The following is an 18697-nucleotide window of genomic DNA, read 5'->3' as shown; positions in this document are numbered from 1 at the left end:
AAAATTAATGTTAGCATTTACTCCCCCGGGTGGAATTGAAGAGTCGCATAGTGTGGGGGAGGATACAAATCAAGTTATTTTTCTCCCCAAAACCTTGAAACAGATTCATCAGGTATGAGAATATAATGAGACATAACTTTTATATTTGTGATTTTCTTCTGCTTATATTCTATAATGTTTTAGAGTTAAACCACATTTTCTTTAATGTGTATACTGTGTGATTTTAAGGAAATTTAACTAGCATAACAATGTACATTTGGTTGCAAATCCTTTATACTGTATAATTGAATTTTAGTCACTGCCATCCACAAATGCACCTTCAGTCTATGGTGTTCTTTTGCAATTACAGTATGCAACATCCCTTTGGTGTACATGTATTTGTTTGCTGTGTTGCACTGGAAAATATTCTTGAGATTGATTTGTTGGATTCTAGGCCTTGTACTTATTGCCCCTTGCATTATCTGCTTTGCATGTTTTGCACTGACTAAAGTCTGAAGGCATTTTTAGTTTTAGTTGGGTGACAACGTGTTTTTCTAAACCTGACTTCATTTTCTTTTTGTAATCAATACTCATAACATTAATAAAGGAGAAGTGTCTACAGAATGTATGCCTGAACAAGCCATAATCAAATTACATGATACCTAATTTTCAAGGTAGTGAATATGTAATAGGCAATTATAGAGATAGCAAAGCTGGCAAATATCAAGAAATATTAGTAAATTACATTCTACAGGTTTATTAGGAAATTTATTTAATTATGTAACTTTTCTGTTGCAATAACCATTTAATTCTGCCATTTATTATTATTATTATTATTATTATTATTATTATTAATAATAATTGATTGGTGCATTGTAGACTGAGAGTTGAATAAGTAGTCTGTTAAATCTGCACTAAAACCTTTCTGCATTTAGTTTAATAGGTTGTAGCAGTATTTAAAAAAGAATGGAATCAGGAGAAGGATTGTGATTTTATTAACAGAAAAAGATAATGGCTACATCTGAATTCTGTATCCTTCATGGATTTATAGAAATGAAACAATGACCATGAAAAGGCAAAAGAAATAAGAAAATATAGAGACACAATTTTAATTGTAAATATCTCAGGTTTGAGACATTGTACTTAATTAATTTAGTTAAAATATTTTAGTCTCAATCTCTCCCTTTCAAAAGAACACTCATTCTTTTAGCAAAAAATGCAAGCAGCTGAATGTTGCACAACCCTTTCTTATATTTTTATCTCAGTCATAAATGCATTTAATTTCTGTAAAACTGTAGGTTTCAGTGGAATTGTGATTATCTCCACAAACTAAATCAGAGTCAGTCCAAGTGCCTTCTTCCCACTGTCAAAAGTGGGATTACATTCTACTAATCAGGTTCAGTGGATATTTCTTCCTTAATATGTTTCTTAATCATATAACATACCTGTGGTTCAGTGTTTCTGTACTTTTTCATACCTTTACCTGTTATGCAGGTTGCATTTCTGTAACACACCCCCATTCTAATGTATTTCTGCAGCTACTATGTCTTCACTTTCAACATGGCAACTTCGTCATTTCAGAAATGAAAAACCTCAAACATAACTCCATTCATCCTCTAGCTATACCGAGCATGCTGGGCAAAATTGTTTTGTACCAACACGACAACAGCCATCCTCACACTTTCTTCCCGCTGTGACTCATATCAAAGTTTTTCTTCAGGAACTCATACATATCTTTCAACTACACAGTCACTATCTACAATCTTAAGAATTTTGGTTTTGTAATCACAGTGTATCAGGTTGTGTGGTTACTTGTACCAGCATTGCTGGACAATGAATCATTTAATTCTGTGAAGAGTTCTTTGAATAAGCAATAGATTTTTTGGACTTTGAAAGAGGATCCTAATATGTGGACAATGCAAAAATATTAAATGTTTAATAGGCAATTGAGCAGTATATAAAGATCAAGAAAAACTGAACTTAACCTAGGTTACTGCATGCAGCAAAAATCCTTTTAAATTCAGGAACCCCTTTACAACAACAACAACAACATTTATTTATATAGCACATTCTCATACAAACAGTAGCTCAAAGTGCTTTACATAATAAGGAATAGAAAAATAAAAGACACAATAAGAAAACAAAATAAGTCAACATTATGTAACATAGAATAAGTAAGGTCCAATGGCCAGGGAGGACAGAAAAAACAAACAAAAAAAAAACTGCAGACAGCTGGAGAAAAAAATAAAAACTGTAGGGATTTCAGACCATGAGACCGCCCAGTCCCCTTTAGTATTTCACAAATCTGTTATTATCTATACATTGCTATTTATGGAGCCTGTTGTGAGTCTAAATAAATAATTGTTCTTTCTGGAAAATGCATATGAATGGTTCTTTATTTTGGAACCAAAAATATTTCCCTTAAGGCATTGCTTTGAAGAACCACTCTGGCACCTTTATTTTTAAGTAGGCATGCCTAGTTCTTAAAGATCACATATTTGTCACACATGGGCATCTGAGGATCACCTTCCAGGCTTGGATATAGTATGTAATTACCCACCAGGACAAATGTGGACACTGTCAGGGATGCCAGGGACGATGACCCAGCCAGGACGCCTTGGAGGACCAGAAAAGGGCGTGCGCCCACCTTGGACCACGTGGGGGCCGCCACCCTGGTGGCTTTGGGGGCCACGGATAGAGGGCTTGGAAGCTCAACCCTGTAGGGGCCCGTGGTCACCATCAGGGGGCGCCCCGATGCCTTGGAAACCCTGGACCTCAGCACTTCTGCCACACCAGGAAATGCTAGGGGGGAAGAGGAGCAGGGACACCCAGAGTGCTTCCGGGGGTAAAGCCGGCACTTCCGCCACATGGGGGTGTGTTGTTGGGAGATTACCGGGAAGCACCTGGAGCACATCCGGGTGTGAATAAAAGGGGCCGCCTCCCTTCATTCGGAGCTGGAGTCGGGAGAGAAGGAAGGACTGAGCTTGCTGGAGGAGGCAAGGAGGCAGCCTGAAGAGTGTAAGGCTTTGTGTGGCCAGGACTTTGGGGTTTGTGTGTGCACTTAAACTTTGTAAATATTGGTAAATAAACGTGTGGTGGTGGAAAAACAACACATCTGCCTGTCTGTGCCCGGGTTCCTTTCACAACACGAATGCTAACAATTCCACATATTTTCTCCTCCTTAACTCAAAGAAGTCGCCAAGAAGGGAACCCCCTCAGTTACTCCCCAACTCAACTGAGACGTTCCCCTTCTGGTCAGGACAATGAAAATCTGAGGGCTCCCAAAAGATGATGTCTTAGTCAGAAGATCTAAGTCCCACAGCTCCAAGGCCCAGACCTGCTTGACAGAGCCAAGAGTATATAGAAACCATTGAGGGTTAAGAGGCAGGTTTTACACCTATTATGTATTGCACCAGCACACTCTCATTTTTGCTCACTTTTCTGGACATTGTTTGTAAATGTGGTGACCCGGTTGACACCCCAGGTTTTCTTTGAGTTTCTGCTTTCTTGTTTGCCTTCCACACTATTGATCTTCTTTTTTTGTGATAATTACAGACCATTAGCACAATATGTGGATGTGGCTTAAAATATAATTTGAAATGAAAAGTGAAAAAATAACGATAATTTGGCAGAACAAAACTTATAAAGCAATTTAATCTTCATGGGACATATTAAATAGCATCCATAAATACTGAAATCAGTTATATAAACCCCAGTTGTAAAAGATCTGTTCTATTCCTAAAAGTAGAAACATTTCACAGCAGACTGCAATAAACTTCATTTTTCATTCCTTGTATAAGTACCATGGACAGCTCCATGCATTTTAGAACTATTTATAAACTGGAAAGTTATAAACAACATTAGGAAGTTGCTATACAGCTTAAAACTGGAATTATAGTAAAATTATAGTGCATGAACAGTCATTCAAGAAATTGTGTGGTTTGTTAATCTATTAGTAAATGTAAGGTTTCAAACTTTCTAAATTATTGTACTGATTATCTTTAAAAATGTGTCAATAACATGTTAATTAGAAAAAAAAAAACAGGTCAATCATAAAATGCTACCATCAACATTTATTGTCCAAGAAACACAAAACAAAATTGTTGTTTCTTTGTGGTTTTATGTCTTTTTCCTACACCTTAAGCAAATCAGGTATACTTTAATGCGTTGCACAAAGCTGATCTTAATAAATTAATGTTTTTTTTACTTTTATTTTTTGACCAAAATAAATTAGAAATGATTACCTGCAGAGAGACCTTCTCTTGTAACTCATGGCCCTACCCCACTTTATGAGCTTGAATTTAAAGAACCCTTTTTGTTCACTTTGGCACTAGTTTCAGAATCTTGATATCATTTTTCAAACCTCTAATACTTTTCCAATTGTTTGAACACAATATACATACACCAAAGATCATGTGTTCATTGAACTAAAATCACCACTTCAAAATGACACACCTTAACATCAAAGTATTACCATTCTGAAATGCAATTCACACATTGCATTTGAGATTACTGTCTGCTCATTTTATTACAGTGACATATCTATTCATTTATAGAACTGTTCTAAATGACAAGTAGCTGTTGCATTCCTCTTAAAGTTAATGGAAAAAACATATGAAACATGAAAATGTAAACAGTGTGACAAACGAGAGGGGACCCTTCAGTCCATCAGGCCCGTTTGTTTAGCTAATAGCTAAGTTGTCTCAATAACTCAATGACATAATTGAAAAATGTTTTCAAGGTTTCTTCTTCAACTACACATCTTGCCAGTTTATACCAGATTCCTACAACTGTATGAGTAAAGATGTGCTTCCTGGCTTCAGTCCTAAATGCACTGCTCCTTACTTTCTGCTAGTGTTTTTCAGTATGTCATTCTCAGTTTTAATTGATAGAATATGTTTGAGTCTACTTTATCCATGCCTTTGAGAATTTTGAAGACCTGAACTAGGTCCCAAGGCGATTGAGACTAAACAGGAATGAAGTAGTCCTGCCAGTACGGATAGCATGCTTTACCTTCATAATCTGAGTAAGGTAGGAACGTCTAAACGACAAAAGAGTTTGAATGGTGTGGTTAAGAATGGTATACCCTCGAAAAATGAATAATAAATAAATACAACAAAACAATTCGACTGACAAAGTGGACAACCTATTGTGTCCATGCTGAGAAAAACATTAATACTTTGGGAATTGGAACTTTAGAAAATGGTACTAGAAATTTAGGAAGCACTTACATTTACAGCATACAGGCAAAATACACATTGATTTACAGAAAAAAAAAAAAAAAAACTTCCATCAATATAAAGAATTGCTTAATAATATCAAATTCGATTTTCTTTTTGATATAAAGTAAGTCTAAAATGTTTATCTATGGTAATATATATGATAAAGTATACATTGAAATAAATTATTGAAGGCCGTATTTTTTGATATGCAATTATAATTTAAATGAAAGTAATACACGCTTACCTTTTGTGAAATTTGAACTCCATTGTCGGAAACAACCAGAGTATCTGCATTACTTCCCATATCCATTACACCATCTCGGTTCATTCCTGATGCAACAAACATTAGTCGTCTTTCTGCAGTCTGGTACTGTTGATCGTGAAATAGCGATCCGCTCACTTCGACATAGTTAGTGTCACTTAAATACTTTTTACGTAAATTGCGATGTGCTCTGTGACACTGAAAGGCAATCAAGGTAATCAGACTAACGATAAACAGAAACGAAACAGAGCTCAAAACAATAATTAAATAAAACGTCATCTTATTTTCTTGGTCTTCTCCTGTGTTAATAGATTTAATTTCAGACAACGCATGGGCTTCTACGTTTTCAGCTGCTGTCACGATTACTGTCGCAGATGCAGAAAATGAAACGCTCCCGCCGTCTTTCACCAATACGATCATCTTTTGTACGGTGATATCAGAATCAGCTATAGCTCGACGAGTCCTGATTTCTCCTGTATAGCGCCCAACGCTGAAAAGGGACTGGTCAGTAGCTTCCTCCAGAGAATAAGAAAGCCAAGCATTATAACCTACATCGGCATCATAAGTTCTGATTCTTGTAACTAAATAACCTGTTTTCACATTTCTAGGAATCGTTTCTTGAACAACAGCAGTTCCATTTGTAGTATAAGGGAAAACGATCACGGGTGGATTGTCGTTTTGATCCAAAATAAACACAGTCACAGTGACATTGCTGCTGAGCGATGGAACTCCAGAATCTTTAGCTATAACAATACATTTGAAGCTTTTCACTTCTTCAAAGTCAAACGCAATAAAACTAAACACGTGTCCATTTTCAGAATTGATGCTAAGGAAAGGCACGACTTGTTTCTCAGCGGCTTCAGTTTCTCGCAGAGAGTATGTGATGATAGCATTTTCATTCTCGTCCTCGTCAATTGCGCTTAATGCAAAGATTAGCCCACCAGGGGTGTTATTTTCCACGATATAGAAAGCAAATGAGTCTTGTAAAAATCTGGGACGGTTATCATTTACATCTAACACTTTAACAAATACAGTTTTATAAGAAGACAGAGATGGATGGCCAAAATCTTTTGCGGTAATTGTTATGTTGTACTGGGATGTAGACTCCCGATCAAGTCGTGTTTTTGTTATTAAAGAATACATATTCTCTTGGGATGATGGTTTCAGCTCAAAAGGCAAGTTATTAGTTAAGGAGCATGTTATTATTGAATTCGCTCCAGAATCAAGGTCTGTAACGCTGATTAACCCGACTGCTGTACCTGGTTTTATATTTTCTGGAACAGAATTCGTTAATGATGTTATTTCTATGCGAGGTGTGTTGTCGTTCATGTCTTTAATCTTAATGAATATCGTGCACAAGCTACTCATTGGCATTTGCCCTCTGTCTGTAGCTTTTACTTCTATCTCATAAAATTCTTTCTCTTCAAAGTCTATCACACCCTTGACTGTAATTTCGCCAGTATAAACCTCTAAGTGAAATAATTCACCGACTTTAGGAACAGATTCTTCGAAGGAATAAACGATCTCACCATTACTCCCCAAGTCCTTATCTGAAGCTTTTACCTTTACAATAAGGGTTCCAAAAGGAACACTTTCCTCTAATGTTACAGAATAGGTTTCTTCATCAAAAACTGGCGCATTGTCATTAATGTCCCCTACAATTATAGTGATATTCATATTTCCCGATTTAGGAGGATTCCCCCCGTCAAAGGCTGTTAACAAAATATCATAATATGCTTCCATTTCTCTATCCAACGCTTTCTGTAACACCAAAACTGGAATTTTATTTGTCTTACTGCTTTCTTTCACCTGAAGAATAAAATGGTCGTTTTGACTCAGCTCGTATGATTTTAACGAATTCACACCAGAATCGAGATCATAGGCGCCATCTAACGGGTAACGCGATCCTATTGGAGTGGATTCTGAAATTTCCAGGCTTTTGTTCTTAACGCGAAAGGCCGGCGAATTATCATTTATGTCTACAATTTCAATTTCAGCTTGATGGATTTCTAAAGGATTTTCAATAACAATCTTAACGCTTAGAAAACAAGCCTTGTCTTTATCGCATAGTGCTTCTCTGTCAATGATATCATTTACAAACAGGACTCCGGTCTTGTGATTTACCTGCAGCAGCTCTTCTTTTAATCCAGAAATCACTCTGAAACCTCGACCTTCAAGATTTTTCAAATCGAGACCCAGATCTTTTATAATATTCCCGACAATAGTCCCGGATACCGATTCTTCTGCAACAGAATAACGCAAGAGAGCAAACGCAGTTTTCCAAAAGCACAGCAGCAATGCCGGCAGAATGATGGGCCCTTTGTGGGCATTAAATCCCTTCATGGTTAATATGTTTTCAAATGAATTTCCTGATGTAAAACGTCGTTTCAGTTAGTCCACATTCTGGAGCTTCTAACATAACTTAAGAAAAAATGTATAGTTTCCAGATAAGCAGAATAAAAAATATGTCAGCGCTTGTTGTTTTCTTCTCGATAGAAGGCGGAGATGAAACTGAGGGCGTGTTTTGATTTTTGTTTTCTGAAATTATCGCAAAGCTGGAAAGCAGTGACATCGTGTGTTAACATGAACTACTGCAAGCATATTCTTAACTTGAAAATATGGCCTATTCATTAAAAATCCAAAAATTAAACTATGCAGCTACTGTTAATAAATGATACATATTTTTATGATTATTAGTAATTGTATGAATGGCACATTGGTTGCCAGTATTGCCTATCATCTCCAGATTCTGGGGTCCAAATCACAGCCTAGAAGCATGTGGATTTGGTCGTTTTAATTGCTGTCTCCATTTAATTTGGTTATTATAATTTCCTCTTACATCCCCAATAAGATTGGGGTAAGAAGGTAAGATTAACTGGTATCTCTAAAACTGATCCAATTTGAGATGAGTCCTTGTTTTATATGCCTTGCATACATTTAGTACTCTGTACTAAACTAACTCCTCCTACCTTGTGCTTCCATGATAGACCCCAGTGCCTCACAACTGTGAATTAAAATACATGAATTTAGAAAATGTATTGATGGAACATAATGTAATTATTTATACTAGTAAATAACTGTCACTATTGACTATCAGAGAGCTGAAACAGTATCCCAGAAGGGAAGGAAGTTATAAGTCTCATCCTTCAGTATATTATGATACAGTAACTTCAAACTGTGTAAGATTGATTTGTATAGTATGTTATATTAGTATATATATATAGACACACACACACACACACACACACACACACACACACACACACACACACATATATATATATATATATATATATATATATATATATATATATATATATATATATATATATATATATATATATATATATATATATATATGCAAAACTAGCTTAAGGCAAAATAAAAATAATAATAATTATAAACATTACGCAGCACACTGAAAAAAGGAGTTACAGGTAGCTGCTGCCTGGCAGCATGAACTACAAGGCAGAGTCAAAATCTTGATTTAAAATTAGAACATTTGTGAGGATAATGTAGAGGCTACATCAATTTTATATAGAAGAAAGTAGATCTTGCCAGCTGAATGAATAAAGCCCATTTGATCAGTGAATTTTTAATTAAATTCGCTAACATCAAACATTAAGCTATAAACCAGAATTATAATCCATCTGGAAAATTGGGGAGTAGCTCAGACAGTTTAAGGGGTCAAGATTTGCTGCTTTTCTGCACAGACAAACAGTTCTGAATTAAAATTAAAAAAGAGATACCAAGCAAATATTTCAAAAGTCAAGGTCTGCTCCTTTCAAAAACCATGAAAATGATTTAGGAGGTCTGGGAAGGTAATGTGAGGAGCTTGTATTTCTCTATTTTATATTTTTAATGCTTTAGATTTATAACACTTTTTACCCTATGCATATATGGACCGACTAATATAAAGTTAATTTTATAAGTATAACATTATGCATTTGTTTGCAAATCCTTTGCCCTCTAATAGTGGATGAAGACTGTCATCCATTAATATATCACCTGTCTGGGATATTCTTTTAAGATGATACAGTATTATCAAAACTTTAATGAACATGTATTTGTTTGCTGTCTTGCATTGGAAACCTAATAAGATTAATTGACTTGGTGGGTCCTATCTTTCACTTATTGCTTCTGCGAGCATTGTTTGCTTTTGTGTGTTTTGCATTGAAAAAAGTCTGAGAGAAGTTTTAGTTTTTGTTCAGTGAAAACATTTTTTGTTATCATGAGGTAATTTTCTTGTACAATCATTATTTACATCATCAATAAAGAGAAATTGCCCAGAGATTGCATTGCTGAACAAGCCATAATAAAACTAACATAATATGCAGATTGCAAGGCTAACCTATAACCTATAAGTTATTTTCATATTTAAATGATATTTTTTTTATTTACATCATAATATGTAATACCAAAAAATATTGATAAAGTCAGCAACTATTAAGAACAATTAGCAAACTACGCTGTACAGATTAAGACATTAAGCTTAAGTAACTTTTCTGTTCCAATCCCCACTTTAATTTCACAATTAATTATGATGATGATGATGATGATTATTATTATTATTATTATTAGTAGTAGTAGTAGTAGTAGTAGTAGTAGTTGGCACACTGACAATTGAGATTTCTTGAAAAAGTTTATAAATACACCAAAACTTTACTCTAGGAGTGGGAAGTAGCAGAATTAAATAAGAATGACATCGAGAAGGATCAAGGTTTTAATTAACCTGCAAAGTTTGATATGAGGAAGACAGAACTCTAATAAACAAACCCAAAATCTTAAATTATTTAATGTAGTGGCGGAGTTCAATACCAATGTGTTCCTGGAAGAATTGGTTACACCTTTGAAAAGTTTTGGATAAATTCAAATTTTCATAACAAAGTTAAAAAGTTAGAATGTTTCATTTTAGCAATAGAAATCTACATAAAGAGCTGGAAAAGCCATATGACTGGAAAAAAAGAAAAATACAAAAGCAAAGTTTGTGGTCACCTGCTAAATCAGTACATTGTATGGTCTCAAATGTTTCAGCACATACACAATAAATGTGACAGCAATCACAAAAAGTGATGTCTAGCTACAAGACAAGGTGAATGCATTCTAAATAGATTTTGAACTTCATAATACTGATGTGTAGATTTCCCTGAAAAGTTTTTACAGATTATCTTACCCATATGTACACAGATTCCTTTAATTCTCCACTTACCTGTTTGTCAAACCTGTATACTTAAAAAAATAAATAAAATAAAACCTAATAGTGCTGATGCTCTGCAAACCAAGATAAGATATCCATATTAATTTACGCAAACTAATGGTGCCATGAAACTTCCCGAAAAGGCTAAGACTAAGACCTATGGCCTAGGCCAGCTCTAGTTTGTAAACAGGTCAGTTGAATACTTTGTATATTTATGTGGATGGTTCTTTAAGTAATCCAAAATGTTTACCTTATGGTATCATTCTGAATTAACATTTTAGCACCTTTATTTTTAGGTGTGTACCACCTAAAGTTGCTATCATTAAAATTTGGTGACAAATTATAAAAAGTGGTTTTCTCTGTCAACAACTGGGGACCTCATTTGCAAAGCTTTGCATGGATTTGAGCATGAAAATATGTGCACAGGAAAGAGAAAATAGGAAAATGTACACACACACACACAAAAAAAATTAGATTAATAAATCATGGTGTATGTACATTTCTATCAGTTTACCCTTTATAAATCACAATCACCTTGTAAATATATGTACTGAAAAGTGAATGAAATGTCACCCTGAAACATTCCCATATGGAGCATGCTAATTAACCTCATACATATGGAATCACAATGCTGAAGAACTTCATTGGCTGGTAGAGAAGCCTTGCTCCTGGCACATCAAGACCCTGCCACCTGCATTCAACAGTATCAGGTTGTGCTGAGTAATTGAGAGCACGATTTGATATCCCGATGCTTGCATGGAATGTTGCGCACACACATTTTGAGCCACTTTTATATGCAAGTTTTATAAATGAGGCCCCAGACCTTGAATATTAAGGACATAGTTACAGGTAACAGAAAAGAGTCATACAACTATCATCACGGAAGTGGATTAAACAGAAATTGTTTCAGATTTCTTAATTTATATATACAGGATATGTTCACCTATCATGACACTAAGGCATAAAAACTATAATTTAAAAGAAAAGAGAAAAACTTTTTTTCAGGCACTTGGAAAAATGCCAAAAATGATATCTCCCTTGTTTACTAGTCATAATGAAAGTGATATTCTTTTATGAAATATGGTAAACTGAGTGTACATTTTTTGATTTTATGGGATCTGTATATGTTTCATTCTAAATAGACTGTAAGCAACATATTTGCTACTCAGTTTTGGCTTTACTCTTTTTAATATATAGTTTCAGCTCTCTGTTTATTAAATCTACTGCATGATGCCGTAATTAATACAACATTTTTGGGTATGTAGAAACCCAGATGCTTCAAGTTAATGTTCATGTTTACTCACTGCTCATGTGCTGGAGCATGGAAACATGTTGAAAGTTAAGTAAGAATTTCACCGTAATTTGTACACATGACAATAAACTTAAATAAACTAAAGAAAACTAGTTACTAAGAGTGGTCACAAAAATAAATTTACTTTTTGAAGTTTAAGCTAATTTAAAACTGGGCTGCAATTACCAGTATCAAACTTATGTTTTAAGAAATACACATATATCTGAATGATTTTAAAAGTAAATAAAAAATAAACAACCACATAATTAAAGATACAAATGTTATTATCTCTCTTGCATTGGCATCGCTAGAAGCAGGTTTTAATTAATTTAAATTGCCCCCTCCTCACCTCCAAAACTATACATCAGTTTTCATGAATATCATAAATGCTGTCAAAACAAAGTTAGTGTAAATTCACTCTCGTCTTCAATTTGCCTTCACCCACAAGCTAACAATTGTGCTTTATAATTCAACAAAATTGCTGCAACCCAGGTCTGGCTGAGTCTTAGGTGTTTTAATAAATGAATAATTGACTCTAATTTGTAGTTTAGTCAGATGTTTCCTTAAAGTAATACTCCACCCAAAAATTATGAAGTTATTATATGTTACTTAACACAATATATTTTTGTAGTTAATGCTGAGAAGAAATTTTAAGCTAATATTTTATGGAGAACGGATATGGCAAAGTTTCTGATACAAAAGCCCCCCCCCAAAAAAAAATGGACATGGCATGTGAATTATGAAACTCGAGTTACATAAGACTTTTTTTTCAATGAATGTTTTTGATTGAGTTTTTTCCATTGTTGGTGACCTTTGGATCCCATTCTCTTAGAAACTTTACGTCTGTTCTCAATGAAAACATGTGTTTATAAACCTTCCTTGGCCATCAAACTACGCCGGGTAAGTATTGCATAAAAATACACACAACTTTTGGGTGGAGTATTCATATAAACTCTGGCCCTGGCTCCTAAGGTCACAGGCTATACTTCTAAATTTGCTCGTCTTATTTCCCTGTTTTTGAAAATCAATTACATCAAAGCCTATGTGATGGTGTGCTTTGCTTAAAGGTGTGAAATAAAATAAAGATGAATTATTTTTATTGATTAAATAACTGACTGTTCAAAATCTTTTAATATTTCCTTGTGTTCTGATAAATGTTTGTGCTTAGTTGTGTTTTTTTCCCTTAATACTTCTCCCATTTTTATACTTGCATATGCTTAACATCCTGTTTTCATTGTAGAATTCTCCCTTTGGATATAAAAATTAAAAGTAGTTGCATTTCATTCCTGGGTATTTCTATGGGTACTTAAAATGATTTTCTGTTCCATTACCCATATTTATTAGGACAAATGGCTTCAAGTGTATGTTATTGCTTTGACTGTTTACATCAAGGAACATTGCTTAATTTGGATGCAAACTACTGTTCACTTTGTCTTTAGAGTTAATACATTTACACTATCACGAAAGCTAGGGACTTTAGTTAAGGAAGAAATGAAAGAATGAGCGAACGAATGAACAAATTAATGACATTGCAAAATGAAAACCTTGACATATTCAATAGTGTACAAAAAGACTGGCAAAAACAATTGCTAGTCGTCACGTAAATATGATAAAATATACCTAGAGTCTTCACTACTATATCCACAGTGAAACAATAATAGTCAAGTAACATAATTTATTTTTTATGAAAGACCTCAAAAGAATTAAGAAGACCGCTACCTATTATGTTCAAAATATAACCTGATAATATCTACAAGTGAAATTAATTGTTAACACCTTCTACGAATTTCACGAAAACAGAAAGGGAAAAGACCACGAAAAGAACGGTTCGGTATTTTTGGCTCCACATAATGGGTACTCACCATTTCTCTAATTTTAATCCCATTATCCGAAATGACGAGAGTGTTTCCATTGCTCCCCACGTCAGCCACAGAATGTCTGTTAACCTCTGGTCCAACAAGAACAAACCGTTTTTCTGCAGTATGATAATGGTGACTGTGAAAAAGAGACCCACTCACTTCTGCGTAGTTGGTGTCACTTAAATACCGTTTATGTAATAAATTGTGATATGTTCTGCGGCACTGGAAGACAGTTAGGGTAAATATAGTAAGGAATAATAAGAATGACACCAAACTGAGAACGATAATCAAATAAAATGTCATGTTACTCTCTTCATCCTCAGGTGTGGTGAAGCGTTTAACTTCAGCCAAAGCGTGCGCTTCTGTGTTCTCAGTTGCTGTTACAATTACTGTTGCAGAGGCAGAGAAAGGAACGCTCCCACTATCCTTCACAAGTATAACCATCTTTTGTACGTTGACATCAGACTCGGCTAAAGATCGAAGAGTTTTAATTTCTCCTGTGTACTTCCCCACACTGAAAAGTGACAGGTCAGTGGCGTCTTCCAGTGAAAATGAAAGCAAAGCGTTGTATCCTACATCGGCATCATAGGCTCTGATCCTCGTAACTATATGACCCGCTTTCACATTTCTAGGAATCGTCTCTTCCACAACCGCTGTTCCATTCGTGGTGAGTGGAAACACGATTACTGGCGGATTGTCGTTTTTATCTAAGATAAACACTTTAACAGTCACTGTGCTGCTAAGAGGTGGTACTCCAGAGTCTTTTGCAATAACACTAAAGCTACAGTTTTTCATTTCTTCAAAGTCGAAGGATGTAAAGCTAAACACTTGTCCATTATAAGAATTTATGCTGAGAAAAGCCACAACAGGTTTATCCTGCACTTCATTTTCTTTCAGATAGTAGGTGATGAGAGCATTCTCATTGGCGTCAGCATCAACTGCACTTATTGCAAAGATTGATGCTCCAGGAGTGTTGTTTTCCTCGATGTAGAAAATAAAAGGATCTTGTAAAAATCTGGGATGATTATCATTAACATCCAAAACGTTAACTAATATAGTTTCATATGATGACAGAGAAGGATAGCCAAAGTCTTTGGCATATATTGTTATATTATACTGAGATATAGATTCCCGATCCAATCTCGAAGTTGATACTAAAGAGTACACATTTTCCTGATATGATGGTTTCAGTTCAAAAGGCAGTTTATTGGATAAGGAACACGTTATTTTAGAATTAACACCGGAATCCAAGTCTGTAATACTAATTATTCCGATTGCTGTGCCTGGCTTTACATCCTCGAAAACCGAACTCGTTAAGGATGTTATCTCAATCAAGGGCGCATTGTCATTCAGGTCTTTAATTTTAATTAATACAGTACAGTAGCCACTCATAGGTACTTGTCCCCTGTCTGTAGCTTTTACATCGAATTCATAAAATTCCTCCTCTTCAAAATCAACCAAACCTTTCACTGTTATCTCTCCACTATAATCATCCAATTGAAACAATTCCGACAATTTACTCTGAACGGAGCTATCAAAGGAGTACCGGATATCGCCATTACTGCCATCGTCTAAATCTGATGCGTTTAACTTGAAAACAACAGTACCTAAAGGCGCGTTTTCCTCTAATGTTACGGTATACATTTGTTCAACAAAAAATGGTGCATTGTCATTAAAGTCAGCAATCGTAATAGTAATATTCATGTTTCCTGCTTTCGGTGGGTTTCCACCATCGATTGCTGACAGCAAAAGATCAAGCTTTTGTCTCGCCTCTCTGTCTAATGCTTTCTGCAGCACCAATACTGGGATTTTACCTGTTTTTCTATGTTCTTCAACTTCAAGAGAAAAATAATCGTTACGACTTAACTGATAAGATTTTAAGGAATTCTCACCCGAATCTGGATCATAGGCCACACCTAAGGGGAAGCGAGATCCAATAGGAGTGGATTCTGAAATTTCCAGGCTTTTTATTTTGTCAGGAAAGACAGGGGGGTTATCGTTAATATCTATTATTTCAATTTCTGCCTGATGTATTTCTAACGGGCTTTCTACAACAATTTTAAAGCTTAACACGCAACTCTTGTCTCTATCACATAGCGTTTCTCTGTCAATAATGTCATTTATAAAGAGTTCTCCGGTCTTGTGATTTACCTGCAGCAGCTGTTGTTTAGATCCAGAAATCACACGAAACCCTCGACCTGCAAGATTTTTAATATCTAGTCCCAAATCCTTTATGATGTTTCCAATTATAGTTCTTGATGCTGAATCTTCTGCAACAGAATAACGCAGGTTTGCCGACGAAATTTTCCACAAGCACAGAAGGCACATTTTAAAAAAGAAATTCCGCTTGAAGCCACGCAATCGTCTCATTTTTGCTATATTAGATTGTTTTCTCCAGGCAACCTACTTGCAGTAATTACACAAATCTATATTCGGAAATTCCCACTAGTAAAGATGTCCACAATCAAAAAGGGTTTCTTTGTTTCTGAACAAAATGAGCAATGGGGAATGTGCACGCTGTTGTTGAAAAACAGGCAATGCATAAGGGGCAGGACTTCTTGAAAATAATTTTACTGAAAATGCAATGTTAGAAGGCAGTGACACCGTGTGGTTCTTTTAGGAAGTGCAGGAGGAATAATAAGCTAAACCTGGCTCAGAATGTAATTTTAAGGTATGTTTTTGGGAGGGCAAAACAAAGCGTTATGTATACGAGATGTATTGCATGTATGTATGCATTGCTTGCTCATGTATTATTTCTTACACCTACGACATTCACACTCTGATTAACTATATACATATATAATTATTTAATGTTATAAAGACAGATGATAATTAAAGATTAATTACTACTAATTTAGGCAAAATATTAGACAAGATCCGCTGGTTCATTTCCACTTTCACTAACGTTAGTATATTTTATACTTATTAAATTAATAAAAATTAAACACCTTACATACTTGCTTCTAGCCATTTCAGTAATTATATTCTACACAGTAAAGTGGAACGTGAAATACTTAAACCAATAATAATTATTTTTAAAATACATTAAAGTTCAACAATTCTGTTTACAAACGGCAAGCAGAAAATCTTTGCTGTCCACACATCACCTTTAGTTTTCTTTCTTGCCTGTAAGTTCTAAGAAGTCTAATTTTGATCATAACAGAAAGATTCCACTTAATGAGTCAACTTGCCTAAACTCCTTTGTGTGTGTGTGTGTAATTGCTATTAGTGTATATTCAACCGTCTAATACCCCCTACAATGGTCTATAAGGATGTTTTACCTTTTAGTATAATCTTAATTCAATATCTATGCTTTTTATTTGCTGTTTTAGTTTCGTTTTCTACATTTCTTAGCCCATAATTTCCTCTTAAACTAAGTTAAAATTAACTGCTAAAAAAGAGTACCTTAGAGTATAGTAACTATGGTAAAATGTGCGGTCTTGGATATATATTTTATTAATTTCTTCAACAAAATTAATTTCAATAGTAAACATTTTTTATGAGACATAATATAGGAACAAAAACAGATCAGTATATATCAGTATAAATAAAGTATCATTAACGGTTATAAATTAATAATAAACCAGAAAGTGGATTTAAACAAATTGGAGCACCGAGGGGCCACACAGTCAAGGGACCACAGTTTTTTCTTTCCTTTAAATGGCATATATATTAGTTTATGCCATTCATATATATATATATATATATATATATATATATATATATATATATATATATATATATATATATATATATATATATATATATTTGAAAGCTGTTAAAATGTCTAACCTATTATTACAGTTAGGTAAGGTAACATTGGTTGTGTCCAAAGGCCTGTCAGAAACCGTTTTAAAAATATGCCTCAAATTCAACATACAGCATCTGTCTCTATTGACTGTCACCATGAACAGCAACCTATTTTTGAATTTTTTGTGTTGTGACTTGCATTGTAAATAGAAAGACTTTAAATTCAACGCTAGAAAGTTGAAGTGCATGATGCCTTCTTTTTTGAAAAATTTTAAATTGATAGATTGAAAAAAATATATATATATATACATATTCATTAACAGTGATTTGTGCTTCCTTTGGATAGGATATCATGTTAAATGACTCACAACCAATTGCGTATCCCTTCATCTTTACAGGACAGAAACCTGTCTTAGGAAATCTGTCATCTTCATTGTTATGGTAATGTTTATTTAAATATTTAATTGGAATACAGCCAGAATTAAAGTGTGATGTCTGAAATAACTAACATTTAAATATATTTGTAAGAACCATTTTCATAGTTCTATAACATTCATGAATATTTTACTAGATGACAAAGCGTAAATTATAGGAGGTTCCTAAAACCCCCATAAGTAGAATTGTATTGGTATATTCTTGCCATTTCAAACAGCTTTGAGTAAACATTACTCTTCAGTTAGTGACAGCCTTGCCATGTGTAAGGTGAAGTGGCATACGGTTTTAAACCATGCTTGTGCCTGAGGGACTACGTGCTCTTTGAGTGTGTGAACTAGTTCTTAAGAAAACAGTGCTTATTTAAGCACAACGCCATATGCTTAAAGCGTACAGAAGAAGGACATTAAAGTTTAGAAATAACTAAAGTTCCTCAAGAAAAACTAAGTTTAGACAAGATACATTTTTCTTTTTTTTTTTTTGCCATCTTGTATGGATTATTTGCTTTTACTTTTCACTAAATATTTTGAAAAAAAAACTTTGTATTGTGAGATTTCTTTCGGCACACATTTTGCCTGTGCTCGACTTCGCCTTATACTTCGGCGGCTACAATAATCATGATGCTGGGTATTTTGGGAGAAGGATACTAAGGATAGAGCTGCCAGGTAAGAGGAAAAGAGGAAGGCCTAAGAGAAGAGTTATGGA

At 34.5% G+C, this 18697-nt stretch overlaps 1 protein-coding gene across 19 annotated transcripts in view; it reads right to left on the bottom strand.

Annotated features, from left to right (window-relative positions):
* LOC120542147 (protocadherin alpha-C2-like) overlaps window positions 1-18697 on the bottom strand; it is a 503189-nt gene that overhangs the window by 287604 nt on the left and 196888 nt on the right. Inside the window, exon 1 of one of the 19 annotated variants that reach the window (XM_039774375.1) lies at window positions 13814-15764. The exons of 17 other annotated variants lie outside the window; for them this stretch is intronic. In XM_039774375.1, the coding sequence (XP_039630309.1) occupies window positions 13814-15514 (1701 nt within the window). In that variant the 5' untranslated portion in view covers window positions 15515-15764. Of the gene's footprint in view, window positions 1-5445; window positions 7544-13813; window positions 15765-18697 lie in introns of those variants that run through there. One more of the 19 variants, XM_039774370.1, reaches the window with a different exon arrangement.

This window comes from Polypterus senegalus, chromosome 13, assembly GCF_016835505.1.
Source record: "Polypterus senegalus isolate Bchr_013 chromosome 13, ASM1683550v1, whole genome shotgun sequence".
In the NCBI taxonomy this organism is placed as follows: Eukaryota; Metazoa; Chordata; class Cladistia; order Polypteriformes; family Polypteridae; genus Polypterus; species Polypterus senegalus.
This window is presented reverse-complemented; position numbering and strand designations above follow the sequence as displayed.